Below are 21,326 nucleotides of genomic sequence, written 5' to 3' on the forward strand. Positions count from 1 at the left end.
ATAACCTTTTTCCATATATTCCTCAATCTTGGTTGTGTAAGCTTCTTTAAATTCCAGATTTCTTTCCATTTTCTTTTCAAGAGTATTTAATCTTCTAACAGCATTGTCATAGCTTGGAGGAAAATTAATTTCGTCATTTTTCCATAAAAGACCAACTTCGTAATGATCTCCTGTTTTCTTTATGGTATCCTCAAGAATTGATACTCCACGTTCTTCTTCTATGGACAATTGCAGGTTATTTGATCTAGTTTCTCCATATTTCTCTAATTCAAAGGATTTCTTTACCATGTCATGAAGCGAAGATTCTTCATATGAGAGTAGGGTAAAATTATCATCCACACGATCTCTGAATTGTGCACACTTCCCATGTAGAGCCCAACCAAGAAGGCACCGTGACAGTACTGGGGCGTTAGTAGGACCTTCAATAATCTTACGGGTTAGAATAAGATTACAGTTGTCTTAGCCTATCAAGAGAGTGGGCCTGACACTCGCTAATGGAAGAGGTTGGTTGATCGAGTCTAGGTGAGGCCAGTTCTTCCTCAATTTGACACTGTCTATTCGTTGGTGTGGTAACTCTAAAGTGGACTGAGTTCTAACCCCTTTCAATGTAAAGATTTCATCCTCGTAAAATCCTTTTATTTTTAAATCTATTCTCTTTGATTGAGATTCAAAGTGTCTTGTGTTGTTAGACCAACATGTTGTCAAAGGAACAATCTCACCTTTGATACCAAGTTCATCGGCAATTGATGAATCCAGAAGTGATACAGTCGAGCCGTCGTCTAAAAGGGCATAAGTATCTACCTGGGACTTGGGACCGTACAACGTGACAGGACAAACACGAAGCAAAACACGGTTTGATATGTTTATCTTCAAAATGATTTCCAATTACTTCATCTCTAGATTTTAAATCTCCTTAATTTCTTTTCATTGGAGGTCATTCAAGATTGGGGTTATGTAAGAGACGGTGATGGTACAGCTTACAACTGTTTATACCACAAACTCTTTTAGATTTACAAAATTTAAGTAGTTGATGTCGTTTGAAACATGAAAAGCATAGCTTTTTCTCACCTACCATTTTCCACCTTTCGGAAATATCAGCTTTCCGAAGTATAGAGCATTTGTCGTTATCGTGCTTACCACCACAGAACACGCAGGTAAGTGGGCCAACTGCGGGAACTGCTGCTTTTGAAGAGTTGGTCAACACAGGTTTGAAATTATTTTTCTTTCTAGTAGGGAAGTCCTCGTTTGAATGAAAATAGATACTCATGATAGAACATTGTCTCTCTAACCAATCTGAAAAATCACTTAGGCTAGGTCTACTTAAACACATACTGCTCACATGTTGAGCCCAATGGTACTTCATTTGATAAGGCAATTTTCTTAACAGTTCACTGAGTAGTTGGGGGTTTGTCATGTAGTACTCCATATGAAGAGACTCAGCTGTCGAGGTAAAGTTAAGAATGGTTGTAGAAAACTCAATGAGGCCAACAATATCATCTTCAGTTACAGGGGCTAGCATTCTAGTTTGGTTCATCATAGACTCAATTATAAACTCGGGCTTACCGAAACAGGTGTATAGTCAATGCCGAAACGCATCTGTAACGTTTTAATTATGGCATGCAAGTTTTTACTGGAAACAAAAAGAGGTTTTACCATTTTGAAGGCTTCGCCTTCAAGACAGTTTCTAAGTCTAGCTAGATTGTCATCATCAGAATACAATTTTACGGTATTTTCAAATGCAGAAAAGAACATAGGCCACTCATCTAGTCTACCACTAAAGTTTGGTAGTTGTTGGCAGCAAAGAGAGGTTGGTTGAATAACTTTTTTGACTGAATCTGCTAGTAATTGTGCAGCCGTGGTCATAGCGGTTGATGAACACTGATGAACTGTCGGTTCATTATCATTCAGCCACTTTACGACTTTACTCTCAGATTCTCTCTTCTCTCTCTGAGATATTAAGCTTTGACTTATGCTTACCTCAGATCCGCAGACTTGACTACCATTTGCCGATAGTGATTTCATAGAAGCCCTTATTTCCAGCATTTGTTTACGTCGCTCTAGTTCCCTCTCGTCTCTCAGCCGTTGTCGCTCCATTTCCTTCTCCAACCGTTGTTGCTCCATTTCCTTCTCCAACCGTTGTCGCTCCATTTCCTTCTCCTCCATCAGTCTTTGTCTTTCCAGCTCCTTTTCTTCATTTTCTCGTTCCAGTTTTTGTATTTCCTCCAACTTTTCAAGTTCTATTTCCATTTGTTTCCTGCTGCTTGATGTTGCTGATTTACTTTTTGTTTTCCTTGAACTACTAGAAGTAATGCTGGGTTGTCTCAATGCTACTCCTTGAGTGTCATTGTTTCCATTCTCAGAAACATTCTTTGATAATTTGTCTGTATCATGATTTTCATTCTGATCAGGGGTATACCTTTTTGGAGGTTTAACTTCTCTATTACTTTTTCTGTAAGACATGGTTCTTTTTTAGTTTCGGCACCAATATTAAATTGTCAATTATCAAAGTCAATTTCAGTACAACATTTCAATCACTATTTATTTACTCATTTTTTTAACATTATTAAAACATGTGATAATTTATGAGTGAAAATTTAAAAACGTACGTTTTCAGGAAAAGCACTTTGCAAATTTTTTTCCCCTTTTTTCAAAACTTTTATTATTTTTTTTATTTCATTAACATTTGAAGTTTCATAAAATGTCCATGGTAACGCAATATCTTTGGTAGTTTCTTTTTAAAAGAGCATCTTTAGTGGAAAAACACAAAATCCTGTCACGACCATAACGGACGTTTAAATGAATATTAAAAATAGTTAATATTATTTTTATAACTATGTTTTGCTATAAACTAATTTACTTTAATGACCATTATACAATAAAAAGGTCACTGAGCTTTTGGTATATTTAGTCTTTCTAGAAAAAAATAAAAAAACTAAAAAAATTGAAAAAAAGCCAATAAAATCTTTTTAAGTTTGTATAACTCCGAAAAAACTTACCTGAGACCCGAAAAATCGTTATGTTTGTATAGAGGTGTGCTTCTTTTGTGTATAAAACATTGAAATATGACGATATTTTAATTTTTTTAATTTTTATGATAGAAATCATAAACGTGATGGTCAGGGACAAGCGGTACGGTCGTGAATTGTCTGGAATAATCTAAATCTTTCTAAACAATCCTTCAATTATCCTGTTAGTTACAATAAAAATATGTGTTTCAATTGAACTAAACTGTTCAATTTACAATTATATTAAAGTTATTGTCACGACCAAACACACTATAATCCATAAGGCTGGATTGGTCGTGAAAAAAAAACGCGATGGTCGTGAAACTTTGGTCGTGAAATTACGTGTTATTTGGCTCTGTTCTGGCGGTAGCCTTGCACCTCATGTTCGAGGATACAAAGTGGACTTCTAGGTTAATCTAGCAATTGAAATATCTTATAAACAAAAATTAACACCATGTCTACTTCATCGAATGACTACGTACGGTCATGGACACACCAAAATTACAAAAAACACAATCTTTCCTTTATTAATCTTGTAATTCCTCCTTTCAACTCGAAACAACCGGCACTACAATCCTGACGTACACCCCGAACTAGTCTCTAAAACCAACTGACTCCATCGACGCCAGGCTTGCCACTGTCGTGCTCCAAAGTTGAAAATTTTTCCCAAATGGTCGTGACGCCAAATCGAGGGACAGACTTATTTTGTCATGGTAGTCAGTTTGTAATGACAATAAAATTATAATATGCTCCTTTTTTGTAAGTTTAATAACCATTGATGACATAAAAATATGGCTTTATATATTTCGGCATGAATAATTAGTCTAAAAACAGCGTGAAAGTTGGAAAATGTACCCTAGGGACACGTCATGGTCGTGAATTTCGAGACTTTAAAAATACGAAAAAAATACCTAGAACCTATTTAAAACCAAATAAATGTGTGTAACATGTTGCCCCCGTCCCAAAAAATATTAAAACACATAATAATAAACTACAAATCCAGTATCTACGAAGTAAAAGGCCAGGGACATGAAAACGTACGTTTTTAAATTTTCACTCTTATCTTCACAAACAAATCATACAGCATAAATATAAAGATTAATCAATGGTCATACATATATATGAAATTAGTCATTAACAGGTGTCTTTGCCACGAATGGCCTGCCTGGACAGCTCCTCTTTGATTTTGTTGGCTCCAGCCTCCGTTAGTTACCTGTCCGGTTGTTCAGATCTGGTGATGGCCATCTTCTCCACGGACAGTGTCTCTCTTTAGGTGGGTGCCGGTGCTCTCTGTGAAACTCCCGACCCCTCTTCCTCCTTCGTCCTCGTCTTCTTTTTCTCGCCCCCGGAATCCTCAGGTGTCAGGTGCTCTCGCCACTCTTTCCACCTGTCCTCCTGGAGGCTTCAATAAAGTCAGCTTTGGAGGTGCCACACTCGCCCTATTTTTTGTCACGCATCCTTGCTCCCGGGGAACTGGCTTTGCAGGGAGCACGGTTCGGGTGCTTCGCAGCCTTTGCCAGCCTCCTCTCACTTCTGGATAGCACCTTTTCGCCTTTGGCTAAAGCATCCGCTATCTTCCGTCTTCGCAACTCTCCCCTGGAAAATTGTTTTTTCGTTCCTTTCCGGTCTCTGCGAGCTTGTCTTCATCGTCAGATTTTAGTAGACCATCCTCCTCCATCGGGGCCAGATTTTCCACGTTCAGACTAGGAATAGGAGTGTTTTCGAACTGCCAGTCACACTCTCCTTGCTCACCAACAATGGTTTGGTCGGTTTTTTTGGTTTATTTCCAGGACTTCCATTTTGTTCCCTCGAGTACATAGTATCTAAAGATCCACCTCCCCAGGGTGACCCAACTAAAGAGGTAAGGGGTTCATACGACTGGGTTCCCCCTGGTTCCCAGAAGGCTCCATTACAGACACTGAGTATTACAGCTCGTGACACCTAAGCTGGTACTTGGCATAGCGCGGGCAGTGTTGGCGGGAGGAGGGTTGAGGTAGGGAAAAGACCGGACTGCAAACATGTCCGCTGCCTCGCGGGGTTCACTCCCCTTGTGTTATGTACTTAAGCGCCTTCGGAAGGGTCGCGAGGACAGCTGATGCAACCCGCATGACGGGACATAATGTTTTTGAGATAGGTACTAGTAGCGATAGGCCATGTGCCAGCTTAGGTGTCACAAGCTGTACAGCCCCCAGTGCCTCAAGACTCAGCACGGGCCGCATCCCACCTTAGCCAGGGCCCGCAGTGCTCAGACTTAGCTCCTGCTATAACTGAACGTCTGGGTGTGCGTCTTGTTCTAAGATAAGCAAGCTTCGTCCCAGACCAGGTACGAACACCCAGTACTGGTGGTGCTTTTGCCCCCCATCAGGGAGTTATTCGGGACTCCAGTCTAGATCCACCGAGATCAGCGTGACATGGGCCACGACGAGTACGATGCAGTCATTAGACTACACAGGCCTGCACTCAATTTTGTACTGGCCTTCTCGGACGGTCTTGAGCACCATTTCTGATGTCCTGGGAGTGGATCCTCAGTTCTATCTAAGCAGCTTTGGCTGTCCGAGGAACTACCACATCCCCTTAGCCCCCTCACTTAACTTTGATCTTCAACGAAATAATAAATAATAGTATTTATATAAATTATATACACCATTCTATAGGAATCTATGTTTTTAATACGCTAGGCATATTTTTGTCATAATTGTTTTGGAGCGGTGGTGCTACCAATCACCATGTCCAAGGTGTCGTTAGAAAGATCTTAGCATGTAGTTTTGCCATCAAACAAAAACACTTTGGATTTCCATCAGGGCTCTGTCCCAGTTGCCTTCAAAGTTCCGGCCCATGTTATTCTTAGGGAGAAAATGTTTGTTTACATTTGAACAGATGAATACTTTGAAATTTACACTAATATTTGCAGCAGCTTATTATACTCAAATTGCAGACATGTGCTATTAAGACCTTTCTAACGACACCTTGGACATGGTGATGGTGATCGGTAGCACCACCGCTCCAAAAAATTATGACAAAAATATGCCTAGCGTATTAAAAATATAGATTAGTTGAAATATTGATGTTTCACTGTTTTAAATGAGTTTTTATTTGCACAAAATCAACACATAACCAAAAAACGTTCGACATAATGGAGACTATAAGACGTCGACCAGGACGGCCAATAGGAGGAGGCCGACGAACTTTAACTGGTAGACGCGAACGAAATACAAAAAATACTATTGTCGTTGATAGCCGAATACAGCAAGCACCGTTTCGTGTTGGGTTTACGTGTGGTCTCCAACAGCCTCCTGAAGATTTCACATTCAATTTAGGACTGTTGGATAATCACTATGATTGTTATTCGTTTCAAAATAATGACTTGACGTAATACTTTGCAATTGCTCGAAATCGAGCAACGGGAACACTAGATTAATTTACTTTAAGAATGTCATAGATGCATAAGACAGGCGTTTGAGTTTAGCGGCAATGTTAATTCGAAACAGCGTGTGTCGCGTTTTTCCCCATCTCTCCCATGTTATAGCTGCGGCTTTTCGCCACTCTACGGCTCTGCGTGCCCCTCTAGTGCTAAGTGCTAGTTCTGCTAAAGCTGGCTTCACCGCAACATGTACATCCCTATTCGCGTGCCCTCTCCTTCATGTTTTATCCTTCTAGCCTAGGATCTACAAACGTTTTAGCGAATTTCCCTATAGGGAATCAGCTACACTATTACTGTAGGTGGCACAGTAAGACCTAGGCCCGGGACCGATTTACTTTTCATTTTGATGTCCCCGCAGAGGCTAAAAATACCATTCGTTAATTGTTTTTGTAAATGTGTGTGTTTATATACAATATATAATTACATTATTAAAACGTAAGTACTTTAAAAACTCACTTTATTGACTGAAATAAATTTTGAGGTTTAATAAAATTAGTTTTAAAATGGTGCTTAGTTTTTAATAATGTAGCCCTAATCACTGACTAAGATTTCCATAATAGGCTATAGAGTCATAGAGGGTTAGGCAAAAGTCTGGAACCCCCCAGTTAACTTTTTAACGCTTTGCAGTAGAAAAACCAAACTTGGCAAATATTTTTCAACATAATAAATTGCACTTTTTCATCAATGTTACAACTTTTCCCCAGCTCCCAAAAAAAGGTATTTTGGGGGCAGCCCTAAATTTTCAAATGTAAACACCTATCATGTGACCCCTCATTTTAAAGGGTTTATCAAGAGCAATTCAATGGTGCAAACCAGAGGTCAATATCGCACCCCTAATCAAAATGGCAGCCATTTTCATTTAAGATGAGCAAGCAAGATAAAGTCTGGACACCCCAAGTTAACTTTATGACGTGTGGCAGTATGTAAACCAAACTCGGTACGTGTTTACAACATTAAATGCACTTTTTCATTAAAGTTAGAACCTGTACCCGGCCACCAAAATGGTGTATTTTGGGGGCAGCCCCAAAATTTTCAAATGTAAACACCTATCATGTGACCACTCATTTTGATAGGTGTTTACATTTGAAAATTCGTGGCTGCTTCCAAAATACCTTATTTTGGGGGCTGGGACAAAGTTGTAACTTTGATGAAAAAGTGCAATTTCTTATGTTTAAAAATATGTGCCGAGTTTGGTTTTCCTACTGCAACGCGTTAAAAAGTTAACTGGGGGGGTTCCAGACTTTTGCATAACCCTGTATATGCGTCTGTGAACGCGATAACTCGAATAATTTTTGCCCAATCTTTAATATATTAATTTGAACTCGTTTTTTTGTCATAGCTAATTTGAGAGAACGGCTGGGCGTAGAAACTCGGTAGAGGTATCTAAAGAAAGGCCTTGGTCTGTAAATGAGCTATCAAAGGAGAAACGGAGTAAATACCTTTGGGGCTCTGCCCCAGTGGCCTTTAAAATTCCCATCCCATGCAATTCTTATGGAGTGAAAAACTGGGTTTTTGTCATAGCTAATTTGAGAGAACGGGCGTAGAAACTTGGTAAGGGTGTGTAAAGAAAGGTCTTGGTCTTAAGATGAGCCATCAAAAGAAAAACAAGGTAAATTTCGTTGGGGCTCTGTCCCTGCCCCAGTGGTCTTTAAAGTTCACTCCCCTGACTTGCTTACATTACGACCATATGTATAATTTTACACTACTTTTTAATGAAACAGATGATAGATTTTATAAGAATTTACTGAATCTGTCAAAATAATCTATTTACATAGTTGGAAACATAATAATTTGCATGATTACGATATTTTTTATTGTGTAAGTTACTAAAGGTGTTGTGCAGTTATACAGTTTATATTTAATTTACGGTACCCCGTTAGGGCTTATTTCTCTATCTAGACCAATAACAAAGAGTATAATAATAAAGCAATAAGAGACCAATAAACAAGGCTTGGTGATGAATACTCCCAACGAGAAAGGCAATAACATTTAAGGTAATTACGAACCTAAGCTAACCATGCGATTTTGACAAACGTTTGGACTCCTCAGCTAAATTAGGCGGTCCTAGGCACTCTTTTCCTCCGGCACTATTGGGGCAAACGCCATTTTGACACAGAAATTTGTTTTAAGGTTGTCAAACACGTTAACGGGATGACCAAAAGGCTATTATTTTGTTAACGTTATGTTCATTTCAGTAGGTTATGTGGGTATTTTAACCTACATAAGTGTTACACTACCAATAACAGCTAACCGAATTGAACCCAACCTAACCTGAAATATTCTAATATAACGAAACTTGTATTACGTTGGCAAGTTCATTTGATGTCTTAGAAACCATCCATGTAGATGGTTTCGTTCTTTATGCAAATTCGCGACTGCATTATGTCTTTTGAAAGTAGGATTCTCCGGATGAAAACCAAATTTCCCCAAAAGGTGCCTCGGATTGCCTAATTCATCTCAAGAATGCAGAATGTTGTAAACATTGCTTGAGTAGTTTAAGAATACCAAATTTAATTTATAGCCAATCAAAGAAACTCAGAATATCCAGCCCTCAGCCATCGACGTCAAAAAAGGCAGCAGACTGAGATAGAGATAGACATGCATTTCGATTTGTATTGTGACATTCCGGTTATTGCTTTTGAGCTAACAAATTCCCACGACAAAGAAGATGTTTATCGTATTCCAATCATGAATAATAACCCTATGCCTCAAACTCCAAGTAAATTGACACGTTGCAACAAAAGTCTTACCTACTGGAAAACGAGAGCTATCCAGTAAGCTTCGCTTTTTCTATAGTATGAATGCTACAGTAACGTTATTTAAACATAAAAGTAACCGTCGATTTCGACGGGTTTCACCTAGTTTTGATTAAATTTGGTTTAATGGTGTAAGGTGGGACACAATTGGGTTTTTCTTATCTTAAACCCTTAAAACACAAAATTTCTTAATATCTCTCTAGACCTTTTTAAAGAGTTAAGAACAATTGGTATATCAAGTGTTTTTGTACGGTTATTGGTAACGGAGAAAATTAAATATATATATATATCTTAGACTCCCACGTCAGAGACGTTCTTATGGAGAATATTGTAAAATATTGTAGTTTGCTTGTCTATGGATATATTTTGATCAAACTTGGCAGATTTATTTATTTTATACTAAGCTATTGATATTTTACTAAAGACCACACTTTATAGGTTTCCTTTTAGCAGCAAATTAGGTACTCGTTAAACCTAATGTTATTTAAATAGATTTATATTAAAATCAATTCAGATTAATGAAATTCGCTTAGTCGGCAGGTTTGCTGCGGCGGTTTTATTAGCGAATTTCCCTATAGGGAAGTAGCTATTACCGTAGGTGGCATGGTAAGACCTAGGTCCGTGACCGATTTACTTTTAATTTTGATGTCCCCAGAGGCCAAAAACACCATTCGTTCAAATTTATATATATAGATTTATATATATATGTGTACATGAACGCGATAACTTGAGTAATTTTTGTCCGATTTTGATAAAATTTGGTTTAAAGGTGTAAAGCGCGATAAACTTGAATGAGTTCGCGAACCAGCATGATCGGACCATGGGAACACGGTTTTACGGGGGGTTTTATGGGGTAAAAATTGGTTTTTCTCACTTTTGACCCTCAAAACACAAAATTTCCCAATTTCTCTTTAGACCTTTTTAAAGAGCTTAAAAAAACAAATAATTTAGCATGTAAAAGTATTTTTGTTCGGTTATTGGTAACGGAGAAAATTAAAAAAAATTGTAAATTCAAAATTCCCATGTTATGCTTATGGAGAATATTGTAAAATGTTGTAGTTTGCTTGTTTATGGATATATTATGATCAAACTTGGCAAATTAATTTATTTTACACTAAGCTATTAATATTTGACTAAAAAACACGCTTTATTAGTTTCCTTGTAGCAGCAAACCTAGGTACTCGTTAAACCTTATGTTATTTAAATGTATTTAACGAAAATCAATTCAGACAAATGGAAATTCGCTTAGTCGGCAGGTTTGCTGCGGCGGGAGTATTTTTTATTTATGACTATCCATCACGGCCGCCTTTAACTCAAGGCCGCGGCCTGTAGTTAAAGGCATCGTGCTATTCATCCACTTTTTTGTGAACAATAAAGACTATACTGCTACTTGATGCTAGCGTAATTCAGCCCTTTTACAGTTAAAACACAGCTGTTTTTTTTTCTTTCGGTTGTCTGCTATGCATTAGCAATGACCAGAAAAAGGAAAAAATAAACTCCAACATTAACCATGAATGGACATCAAATCCCACTGGAAGATCAGATTAAATTATTAGGTATTACAATTGACAATAAATTAAAATTTATTGACCATATAAATAACATAACAAAGCAATGCGAGAAAGACATCAATATATTGAAAATGATAACATGTGGAAGAAAAGGAGTTAATCCACAGTTTGCAATGAAGATATACAAGGGCTTGATCAGACCAAAATGGGAGTATTGTTCCTTCCTATTTGATCAGTGCCCCAAACAAATTATAAACAAAATTGAAAAAATCCAAAATCAGGCATTAAGGATTTCACTAGGAGCCTTCAAATCGTCACCAATAATAGCACTTCAGAACGAAGCAGCAATTGAATCTACTCAAATTAGACGCAACAATCTCACGGAAAGAATTGTCTATAAAACACTCACTGACCACAACAATAGAAATAGACACAAAATCCTTTACCTTGATCTTCTAACAAAAATAAACCCGTACTGGAGACACAAAAGAATCACTTCATATATTGAAGTTAAAGCAACGATAGAAAACTTTTACCCAAACCTATTAGAGAATGAACTGGAAAATGTAAGAACCACTGATTGGGATGAACCACCAATACTAACCCATGCACATTCCAGTCAACATCAATGACACCTTAAATTCATTCCAGAAACCAAAAAAGAGACAAACCCAATCTTTTATCAACAATTGGCAAATGAAATATTAGAGACAACATTCAGGAAATCATGCAAAATATTTACTGATGGATCCAAAACCACAAAAGGAACCGGAGCAGCATACATCATCCCACAACTTAAAATAGAAAAAAGATATAAGCTACCCAAGCACACATCAATTTATTCAGCAGAATTGTTTGCAATTCTAATGTGTACTCAGAATCTGTCTGAAATACCTAGCAATGAAGTATTGATATGTAGTGATTCACTTTCCGCAATTTCATCCATCAAAAACCTATGCAACAGAACATCAAATAATGCAAACAATATGAGCTTAGCAATCTTGAAAAATTGTATAGATTCCAAAAAGATGGCCACTCTTCAATGGGTCCCTAGCCATGTAGGATTAAGATACAATGAAAAAGTTGACATCGCAGCAAAGGAAGCTATAACATCTGGAACTGACACAAAAAACATAATTTTACGAATAAATGATTTGAGATCATATCAAAAGGATAGGACATGGAAACAAAGAAACAATATTTTAAAAACTACTCCCAAGGCCTACTGGTATAAATCTATACAAAATAGCAGCACACTAGCTCCATGGTACCACAGCACAGATATGTACAGATGGGAAGTAATCAATATCATAAGGATGAGGATTGGTCACACTATGTTAAACAAAACACTCCATAGGATGAATCTATATTTTACTCCACTATGCTTAAAATGCACTATAGGGGCTGAAGAATCTATAGAACATGTCATATTTGAATGTCCTCAATATGAATATGCAAGAAAGAAATGTTTTAAAGAAATAAACAAAATAACAAACTATGACTTAAAAAACAAAATAAGAGAAATACTTGCTAGCCTAGACACTGAAATATATAGAGAAATAAATAACTATCTACAAACAATCAAGAAAAACATGTAAACTCACACAGAAAATCTAACTCACAAAACAATATCCTGTGGCATTGGGTTCTTCTTTCCGTGGTCCCCCCTCCCTTTCGGGTTAGGTTAGGCCTGACGGACCCCTGGCCGAGAAGAGCATCTCAAATCCAAACCCTATATCCTTGAATATCCTCACCCTTAGAATTATCCTTCTTTAAAGTATACATACTAACTAAAACTCAAAAACAAAACAAAACATAAATGTCATTAGTGACTAACAAAAATCTATATGTTTGTTACAGATAAATGTGAAAAACTGTTAACCCAGGCAACCACAAGACGATAAAAGGATACTAAATTCATAAGTTTGTGTACAATTGACTACATGGTGTTAAAATCATTGAGATATAGATTATAACTGGAGTCACTACTCTCTGGTTAAACGTTAGAGAAAAACGTACCACTGTTTTGGCTGGTTTGTTTTTGGTGTTTCGTGTTGTTATGTTGGCCGTGTGATCGGTTGGTGGGATGCTGTCAATACTGTCAAATAATTCCAATTCATTCTAACCTAACCATACTATTCATTTGGGGTTATGTTATCCGTTATTTCAAGGACTTGTATCAAAAACTTATTTAAGTTATTGCACGTTAAAACCTCTGTATTTAAAGTTATATTATAAATGGTTTTTGTTTGATAGTAAATAAATACTAACTTATTTACCTCTTTTCAAACTATGTGGTAAATATAGGCTACTCAAGTTTCCTGGTTTGGAGATATTGGTTTAGGCCAATAGGCCTATGGCATTTGATTAAATAATGACCATCGGTTTAAATGGGTTGCTCTTGTTCGTAAAATAAATAAATAAACTTATATTGCAATCATAATGTTGAGTTGGCAGAGATTTTTGTTTACCACATATCAACAAAACAGGATGACGCCATCTTGATTTTGCCTGTAATTTGACAAGTCCCACCTAACCAACCCGATCACCCGGCCAACCTAACAAAACGAAACTCTAAAACAAAAAAACCAGCAAAAACAGTGGTACGTTTTTTGAACACAGAGTGGTTACTCCAGTTATAATGTGTTATAATGGCTCAGTGGTTAAAATACCAAGTCAGCCAAAGGCATTAAGAAAAAAAAAAAAAAATTGACATTGGCAATTTGGCGTCTGCTTTGCTTTTGCTTTAGTAGATAGGCCTTTCCTCTGCCGCCTATGATATCTCTCCTTGGGAAGTCTTGTTCGCCTTTCTAATTATCAACTCAACATTAACATTCTTAATTTACTAATAACACATTTATAGTTATACTTCAAAACTATTTGTATATTGTATTAAGATTCTTTTGAAGAGTTTATAAGGCGATAAAGCCTATGTGATATTTTAATAGGGATGGCGTCTTCCGACGCTGATCTCACTTTCAAGAAATGCAAAATTATTATAATTGGAGCTGGAATGGCTGGATTATCAGCAGCGAATCATTTAATTAAAAATGGAGAGTCGGATTTCGTAGTCCTGGAAGCAAGGAAACGTGTAGGTGGCAGAATTGTCTCCATTAGAGTTGGTATGTAACCTAATTTTAAGTTGAAACTTACAACTTTTTATCTGGCCTATCCTAAGTTATCCTAGGCTCACCAGCGGAGCTTTGACCCTTTAACCCTCCTTAAAAACCATCTATATTAAATATTATGACTGGGTATATGATTGGTTACTATGCTTGTCTTCAAACCTGGTGGAGGTCACCAAATTCTTTGCAGTAGGCCTAAAAGCCCTGAAGTTTCTAGCTTTGATCAATAAGCTATTTTTTATTTTTATTTTAAAAAAGAGGTTGGCGGCCTCTTTTAACCTTGCATTTGCCCGTCCACATAGACTACAGATCTGTGCGTGGAATGTATACAGCAAAGTAAGGGGTGAGCCGGTACAGTACAAAGGTGAACTGTACTGATAAAAGTTTGTGGCAGTGACCAGCATCCGAACCCACGACACTACTGCCTTGGGCCCGATGTCCGCGACGCTACCAACTGAGCCACCGACTCACCTAATTTATTTGAAATTTACCTTTACTGACAACCTGTACTCTATTTGATTATGGTATTATAGATTACACTATTACTAACACATTTAAACTCAAGTTATCTATGTCTAACATATTATATGGCTGTTCATAATTGTTTCAGATGAAAATAAGTTTGAGTTGGGCGCAAACTGGATTCATGGGGTCCTTGGGAACCCAATGTATGAGATTGCAATGGCTAATAATTTGATAGACATCATTCACGTCCCTAAGCCACATAAAGTAGTTGCTGCCATGGAGGATGGAAAACAAGTATCATTCAAAACACTACAGGTGATGGTTTTTAACATTGTGATAGGTAAATAGTCTATGATCTAATTTGTAGAGGATAAAACAAAATATATTTGACAAATTTGTAATACTACTTAACCAAAAAATGTATATTGCCCGGATACACTCGGAAATTAGGTTTCGTCGTCCCTACTTATTAAAAATCATCAAGTAGGCCTAACATAAGTTTTAAATTCAGGGTAAGATGATCAAACCAGGCCTACATGTCACCAAGAAAAAATCTCTTTATTAATAATATAAAATAAAACAACCTTAAAAATACAAATAACATTTGACAAAATAAACTCTTCTCCTTAAATATATACAAACATTACTTTATGTACAAACAAAAATTGAATTTTTAAGCGTGAGACAGGTGCCTCGGACCTACTAGACATTTTGTTAACTAATTTGTATTAAAATAAAATATTTTACAAAACAGAACCAAATGATGTTTTCTATTGAGTCTATACTCTTGAAAATAGGATAACAACCAAAGACCACCTCGTATGTAAATATATTTTGATTTGAGACATATTTCTCGAACCTAATGATAATTGGTGAAAACAAAATTAAAATTGTTATCCCTATAACACTAAAGAATGGCTTCACCAATATGACGATACAGTTTCAGTTGTATTCTACTAAATCAAAAACACGTGTGAGTCTAGTTTAGGTAGTTCTTGTTATGCGAGACATAGGCATACCTCACCCAACATGACTAAAGGGTCTTAACACAAATTTACAGAAAACTATTTAAATGTTGATAATATGCAGTGCCGAAGACGAAAATTCAACCCCTAATTATCGTCTACATAAAAGAGAGATCATCTCACTACTAATGAAGATAGAAATAACATTCAACCATAGGTTGCTGATGTCCCTAAACAAATAAATGCACGTACGGTACTTGGATTGTAAATCAACACTTTACTGTAAGAACCAATGTACCATGTGTGAACCAATGTTTAACGTGATCACCAATGGACTACTGTTTTGTGATCAAGGTAGTGGTTAGTTTAATCAATAAAATAAAATCATTCTAATTTTAGACAGTCTACCGGACATGCCTCTGACCATCATTCATTATGAAAACAAAATGTAATAGCCTAATCGATTAAATTAAATCATGGTAAAGATGATCTAAGAGACATCTGCCCCTGATCAATGTTTACCGAATTTAGGTTTTCAAGTCGTCCAATGTGCTCTTCTACAGTTCAAAATACTTCCCAATGGGTCTGAACATTTTTTCCTAGCATATTCTAGGCTTTGTAGTTGTTTCACTGATAATCTGTGATGTTTCTTGAAACCCCGATACCATTACTCTCCGGGTACTCCATTTTTAAAGGGTTTGGTAATCTTGTTTTTTTTTTTTTATATAGCCTACTCCTCTACCACCTCTAGAAGCTCTTTTCTGCTATGGCATCAACCCCAACATTCCATCACTTTTACCCATTCACCACTTTTTCTTCCTCATGTGATGGGATTCCTGTTCGTCTCCCCAAAGTACTACTTTTCCCTCTTCTACCAGAACGGTGGTGATGGAGAATGACTTCTGGTATCTTGTATTTCCTAGCAGCACCTCTCAATGTGGACTGGCCAGAAGCAACATTTTGGAGTGCTTTTTCCAAGTCTTCATGAGAATACTTTGAACCACTATCAGTTTTCCTCACATACGTTCGCACCATGTTAGTTCAGGTTGGTTTAACATACTACACTTCACTTATAATATCTGTGATATAAAACCACAGTCCACAGTCACCAGAAATGTATTTGAATGCTAGGCCTACACGTAAACTACTGAGAAGCAATGTGGGTGAAAGCATTCATAATCCTAAATGCCATTGTTACAACCTGAAAAAATAAATTAGGGTTAGAGTAACCAAAACACAGTTAAGGTCCAAAGGTTAACTAGCGATTTCATACGAACAATGCCCCACGTGTCTTGTGTAATTCATAAAGGACATACCGTTACAGTGGTTTTGGGATGGCAACTCTGTCTTTTGGAAAAACATGATTTCTTCATGAAGGCTGCATTCAAGCGATTTGCATATTGTGCCATTTTTCAAGGATTGCTGTAAAGAAACAAGTTCTGGATCCTTATCAGTTTCCTCCAATAAATTTTTTATAGGTATAACAAAGACCTACAATACATACTCAATTTGAGCTAATGAAAACACCATGCTGAGTATTATATTACAATAAACAGTACCTATCAGCAATATGACACATACTTTCTCCTATTAGACTAAGTGTTTCTATACGGGAGATTACTATCCCGAATAAGGTATTTTCAGCTCTGACAACCCGGACCAATTTCATTTTTCATTTTGATGTCCCCAGAGGCCAAAAACACCATCCGTTCGAATTCACCTACATTAATTCTAACGAGTTTGGGAACCAACATGCTCGGACCATGCCAACGGGATTTTATGGGGGGATTTGTGGTGTAAAAATTGGGTTTTCTCATTTTTCAATAATTTTGTAGAGCTTAAAAAAACAGAATTTAGTATCTTGAAGTGTTTTTGTACAGTTAGCCTATTTGTTACGTAGAAAATTAAAAAAATTGTAAATTTAAAATTCCTTTGTTATTTTCATTTAAAGAATAAGTAAACTGTTGTAGTTTGCTTGTTTATGGATATACAGGGCTCTTAAAAAATATGGACCCAGTTTCGGGACTTTGTTATTCAAAAAGTATAAATCGGAAAAATTAAGTTTCACACCGCTAGAAAGAGAAAATTTCAGAGTTGTATTTATACATTGATTACAAAGCTCAATGGGTCCCCCCTGTGCTGCACGGCAAACATCTAAGTGATAGCCAAACCTGTCCCACAAACGAGACAGCATCTCTTGTATCACTGATTGCACAGCTGCAATTTCTTGAAATCGCCTAAACCAACGAGTTATGCTTTTTCTAGTCGGTAGTTCAATACTGAATTCGAAGTGAAAAGCCCGCCGCATAATAAATAGGAGACTCAGTTTTTGCAACTCTATCACACAGAAAATCTTATATGCTGCATAGCAATCTTACTAAGAACTAATGGTAAAAAAATGGCAGCCCATTGTTGCGATAACTTTTTCGGCCGTTTACGGAACCATGGTCAAATTAACTTTTAAATTTCTTCTTTTGAAGTGTGTAAAATTTATGTTTGCCCGAAATTTATACTGTTTGAGATAAGATACTAAGTCATGAAGTTGGGTCCATATTTTTGAATAGCCCAAAAGTTTGATCAAACTTGGCAAACTTATTTATTTTATACCAAGCTATTAATACTTTCTAAAAAACACACTTTATTACCCTTCCTGTAGCAGTTAAGCTAGGTACTTGTTAAATTAAATTTTATTGAATTGGATTTAATTGATAATCAAATCAGGCAAATAGAAATTTGCTTGGCCTGCTGGTTTGCTGTGGCGGGGGTACAGTAGAACCTCAAATACTCTAACCTTAATATCTCGACTATTATTAAATCCTCTTGAAATCCACATTAATCATAATGTTAAAAGTAGCTTTATAAGTCAAAGTTTCTAAATATTTGACCTTTAACAAGCCAAATTTTTGATCAGTAATAATTCAACCTCTGTAACTCAAATTTTCCCGTCATCGAGTCTCAGTAACTCGAAGTTTACCTTTATAAGTCAAAGTTCGCACGAATGTGTCTCAATAATTTGAAGTTTTGCCTTACAGTGCAAGTCAGTTGTGTTTTGACTCCTGTCGGGACATGAAAAATCCAACTTCCTGTGTTTGCTTCCTGTGTCTGTTTGGCTATTACTGTAGTCAAACTAATTTTTCTTTGTTATTTAGTAGGTTTTTAATGTACTCTATCAAACTTATTCATTAACTTGTTCCATACACTAGGCCTACACAATGTTACAAAACGTTAACAGGACTTACGTTTAACCTCAATAACACCAAACATTATGATAACTACAGTACTGTGTATCGGTAAACAATGGTTGCTTAGTATTTTTCAAAGCAGTTTTTCATTATTTGTATTGTAGGGATATCTAATCATAATGTAAGCATATCTATCTATATAAATAAAATTAGAGTTTTGTCTGTACATTGCTCAGAATCATAAATTTTTAGGTTATTTTTACGTTTTATTAATTAAAGGAGCCGAAACAAGTCTCATCTAAATTTCTGTCTGTCTGTCTGTCTGTCTGTCTGTCTGCAACACTCAAGATGGCATTTTACGCAATCTTCTCCGGGAAAACGAGAGTACCTATCAAGATCCAAGTCGTTTTAATGTATTTACTGGATTGGTGAGAGTGTCTTTAGCCATTAAAATATGGTCTCACTACTTTGTAAATAAAATTACGGATGTTCAAAAATGCAGTTTTGTGCGATTTTTAAAGTTTTCGTCCAATTTTTATCACATAATCATCTATGAAATAACGAACAGCTGTTCGGATCAAGATTATTTTTTCTAGCTGTCACTGATATGTTTACAAATGTTGTTTACAAATACCGCAACCATTTTCAAACGCTTCGAAAGCGAATCTCAACGAAGTGAGATTAAAAACGTTTTTCTTACATAACGGATTTAATTAATCGCAAGTTCAATAATATAGTGTAATAGTGTAACCGTAAATGAAATTAATTAACTAGGTATCATCCATGTCAGGAACCAGAAATTCTTTAGTGTAAGAAATTGTTCTTGAGTTTTGATAACAAGAAAGAAGAACTTGAATCTGTGTTGTATACGGGTGGGAAACTTAAATTTAATAATGATCGTCGCCAATAGCTTAGAAACAAGATATCCACTCAGTGACGGCGCTTCAATGGCGGTTGTGTAAAGTGTAAAGTAAATAAATCACAACTGCAGTAGGTGATTGTAACAGAGGTTTACGGATGATGCTAAACTCGATTTTCCAATGTGTCACTTTCTGTTCCTACCATTGACTATATATATAGTCAATAGTTCCTACTCACCGTGTGATGCAATCGCTGGACCATACAGCCAATAGGCAAATAGTCCATCTCTTGGGTACGTACGCCTAGCCAATTATTCATAACAACCTTTTTGACGACGATCCTTGATGCCGGTACTTTTTCCTAAGATACACGGCCTACCTAGGCTACTTAAGAAATAAAATTACAAACGTCCAAAAACCCAACGTTGTGTGATTTTTATCACATCCCCTTCTAATGTTAATGGATAGCCTATACCAATCATTGTTTAGAGAATACGTAATCTGTTAAATAACAAAACAGTTGTTAGTATAAGGTTTTTTTTTTCAAACTGACACCGATAAATTTACATTAAAAGTTGTTTATAAATAAAGCAATTAATGGTAAATAACTTTGACTGCTAATAACCTTTTACGAGAAAATCCAAAACCAAGACATCGATATCCTCGGGACTTGATTAACGCATACAGTTGGTCGGATGTACTACAGTTCTTAACTGTAAACGTTGGTTTTTGGTACTGATTTCCCTTAGAACCGTTGGTAGCAGCAAGAATAATTTTTACGTACTACAACATCATTGTAATTTACAAATTAGTTATCGTTGGTGTTGCACCTTATTTATTACAGGCGTATTCAATTTAACTGTATAAGTTTTGCTTTTTCTGTCTGGATTCCAAAATGTTAGTTTATGCTAAGAAAACGATAGGCTAACGCATTTTAGTAAAACTCAGTAAACCATCATGAATTGTTTAAACGCTTTACGTTGTTTATGCATCAATAGTTCGTGGCCTATTTTGGTAATTTTTATTATAAATTACCAATCTAAATTGTCTATAGTAGGCCTACTTCATTTCATAAAGTAAGCCGTCATTTCGACAGCATTACGGGTCATCTTCGGTCCAAGCAAATATAAATTGTTATGATAAAATTTGATGACATCAACAAAGATTTCAAATACTAATTTTATATATACTTTGTTATGCTTAAAGCGTAGCAAATTCCCTAATTAAGTTCTGGATTTGTGTGTGTATGTCTGTTGGTAACGCATTAATGCCCTTTATTTCTCAGTGTTTCACGGAAAGGACAATCGCACCTTGGTAATGAAAAATGTCAACCCGAATAAAGTGTTAAATTGTGAGGTTAATGTAGTACCTTATATACTTTTAACCATTGTGGAAAGTAACTTTCAGGCCTACCTTAGGGATATGCCTCATAGATCTATAAAGCATTTTTTTAGTTTAATCATTGGATTTAACATATGGACCAACATGATCCGGGTGACATTTAATTGCGAAGCATTTGTTTTGCCTTGTGCTTGAAACTGTCAGATACTGTATTTGCGAAGGTTTAACTATAATTGTTTTGCCAGCATATCTGAAAATATTCAAATCAACAGCTGTTCTTAATATAAGAAGGTTTCAACTGGCTGCGATAAGATCCCCGTGCGTAGAACGGGCACACAGCTAGTATACCATAAGCTTGGTTTTGAAATTTGTTACATTACTTAAACTTAAAACATACATTTGAAAACAATCTGGGTTTAGTTTCTTTACTGTAGTTTCAATGTGAATTTTCAACATTAAATTTTGATCCATGTTCATGCCCAAAAAATGTGTGGTTTTTATAAACGACAAATATCCAGCAAAAGACAAAAGAGACAACTTTTTTATTTTGCAATGTTTGAAACTCTTATTATTTGTGTTTTTGAATAATTTAGTTGGAGAATACTCCTGAGTATTATTGCCCTGTTGCGAAGCACAGGCAGAACAACTATAATCTGGCTGAAATATTTAGGCGGTTTAAGGGGAAGAACTCTTAT

General features: G+C 36.2%; 1 protein-coding gene across 2 annotated transcripts in view; it reads left to right on the top strand.

Moving 5' to 3' along the window:
- The first annotated feature begins 13,469 nt into the window (after window positions 1-13,469).
- Window positions 13,470-21,326, top strand: part of LOC129005096 (peroxisomal N(1)-acetyl-spermine/spermidine oxidase-like) — a 108,992-nt gene continuing 101,135 nt past the window's right edge. For both annotated transcript variants that reach the window (XM_054433891.1, XM_054433890.1), the window contains exons 1-2: window positions 13,470-13,815; window positions 14,429-14,598. In XM_054433891.1, the coding sequence (XP_054289866.1) occupies window positions 13,644-13,815; window positions 14,429-14,598 (342 nt within the window). In that variant the 5' untranslated portion in view covers window positions 13,470-13,643. The remainder of the gene's footprint in view (window positions 13,816-14,428; window positions 14,599-21,326) is intronic.

The sequence above is a fragment of the Macrosteles quadrilineatus genome, unplaced genomic scaffold, assembly GCF_028750875.1.
Source record: "Macrosteles quadrilineatus isolate MER2022 unplaced genomic scaffold, UCM_ALF_1.0 Scaffold_15__1_contigs__length_3749704, whole genome shotgun sequence".
NCBI classification, from domain to species: Eukaryota; Metazoa; Arthropoda; class Insecta; order Hemiptera; family Cicadellidae; genus Macrosteles; species Macrosteles quadrilineatus.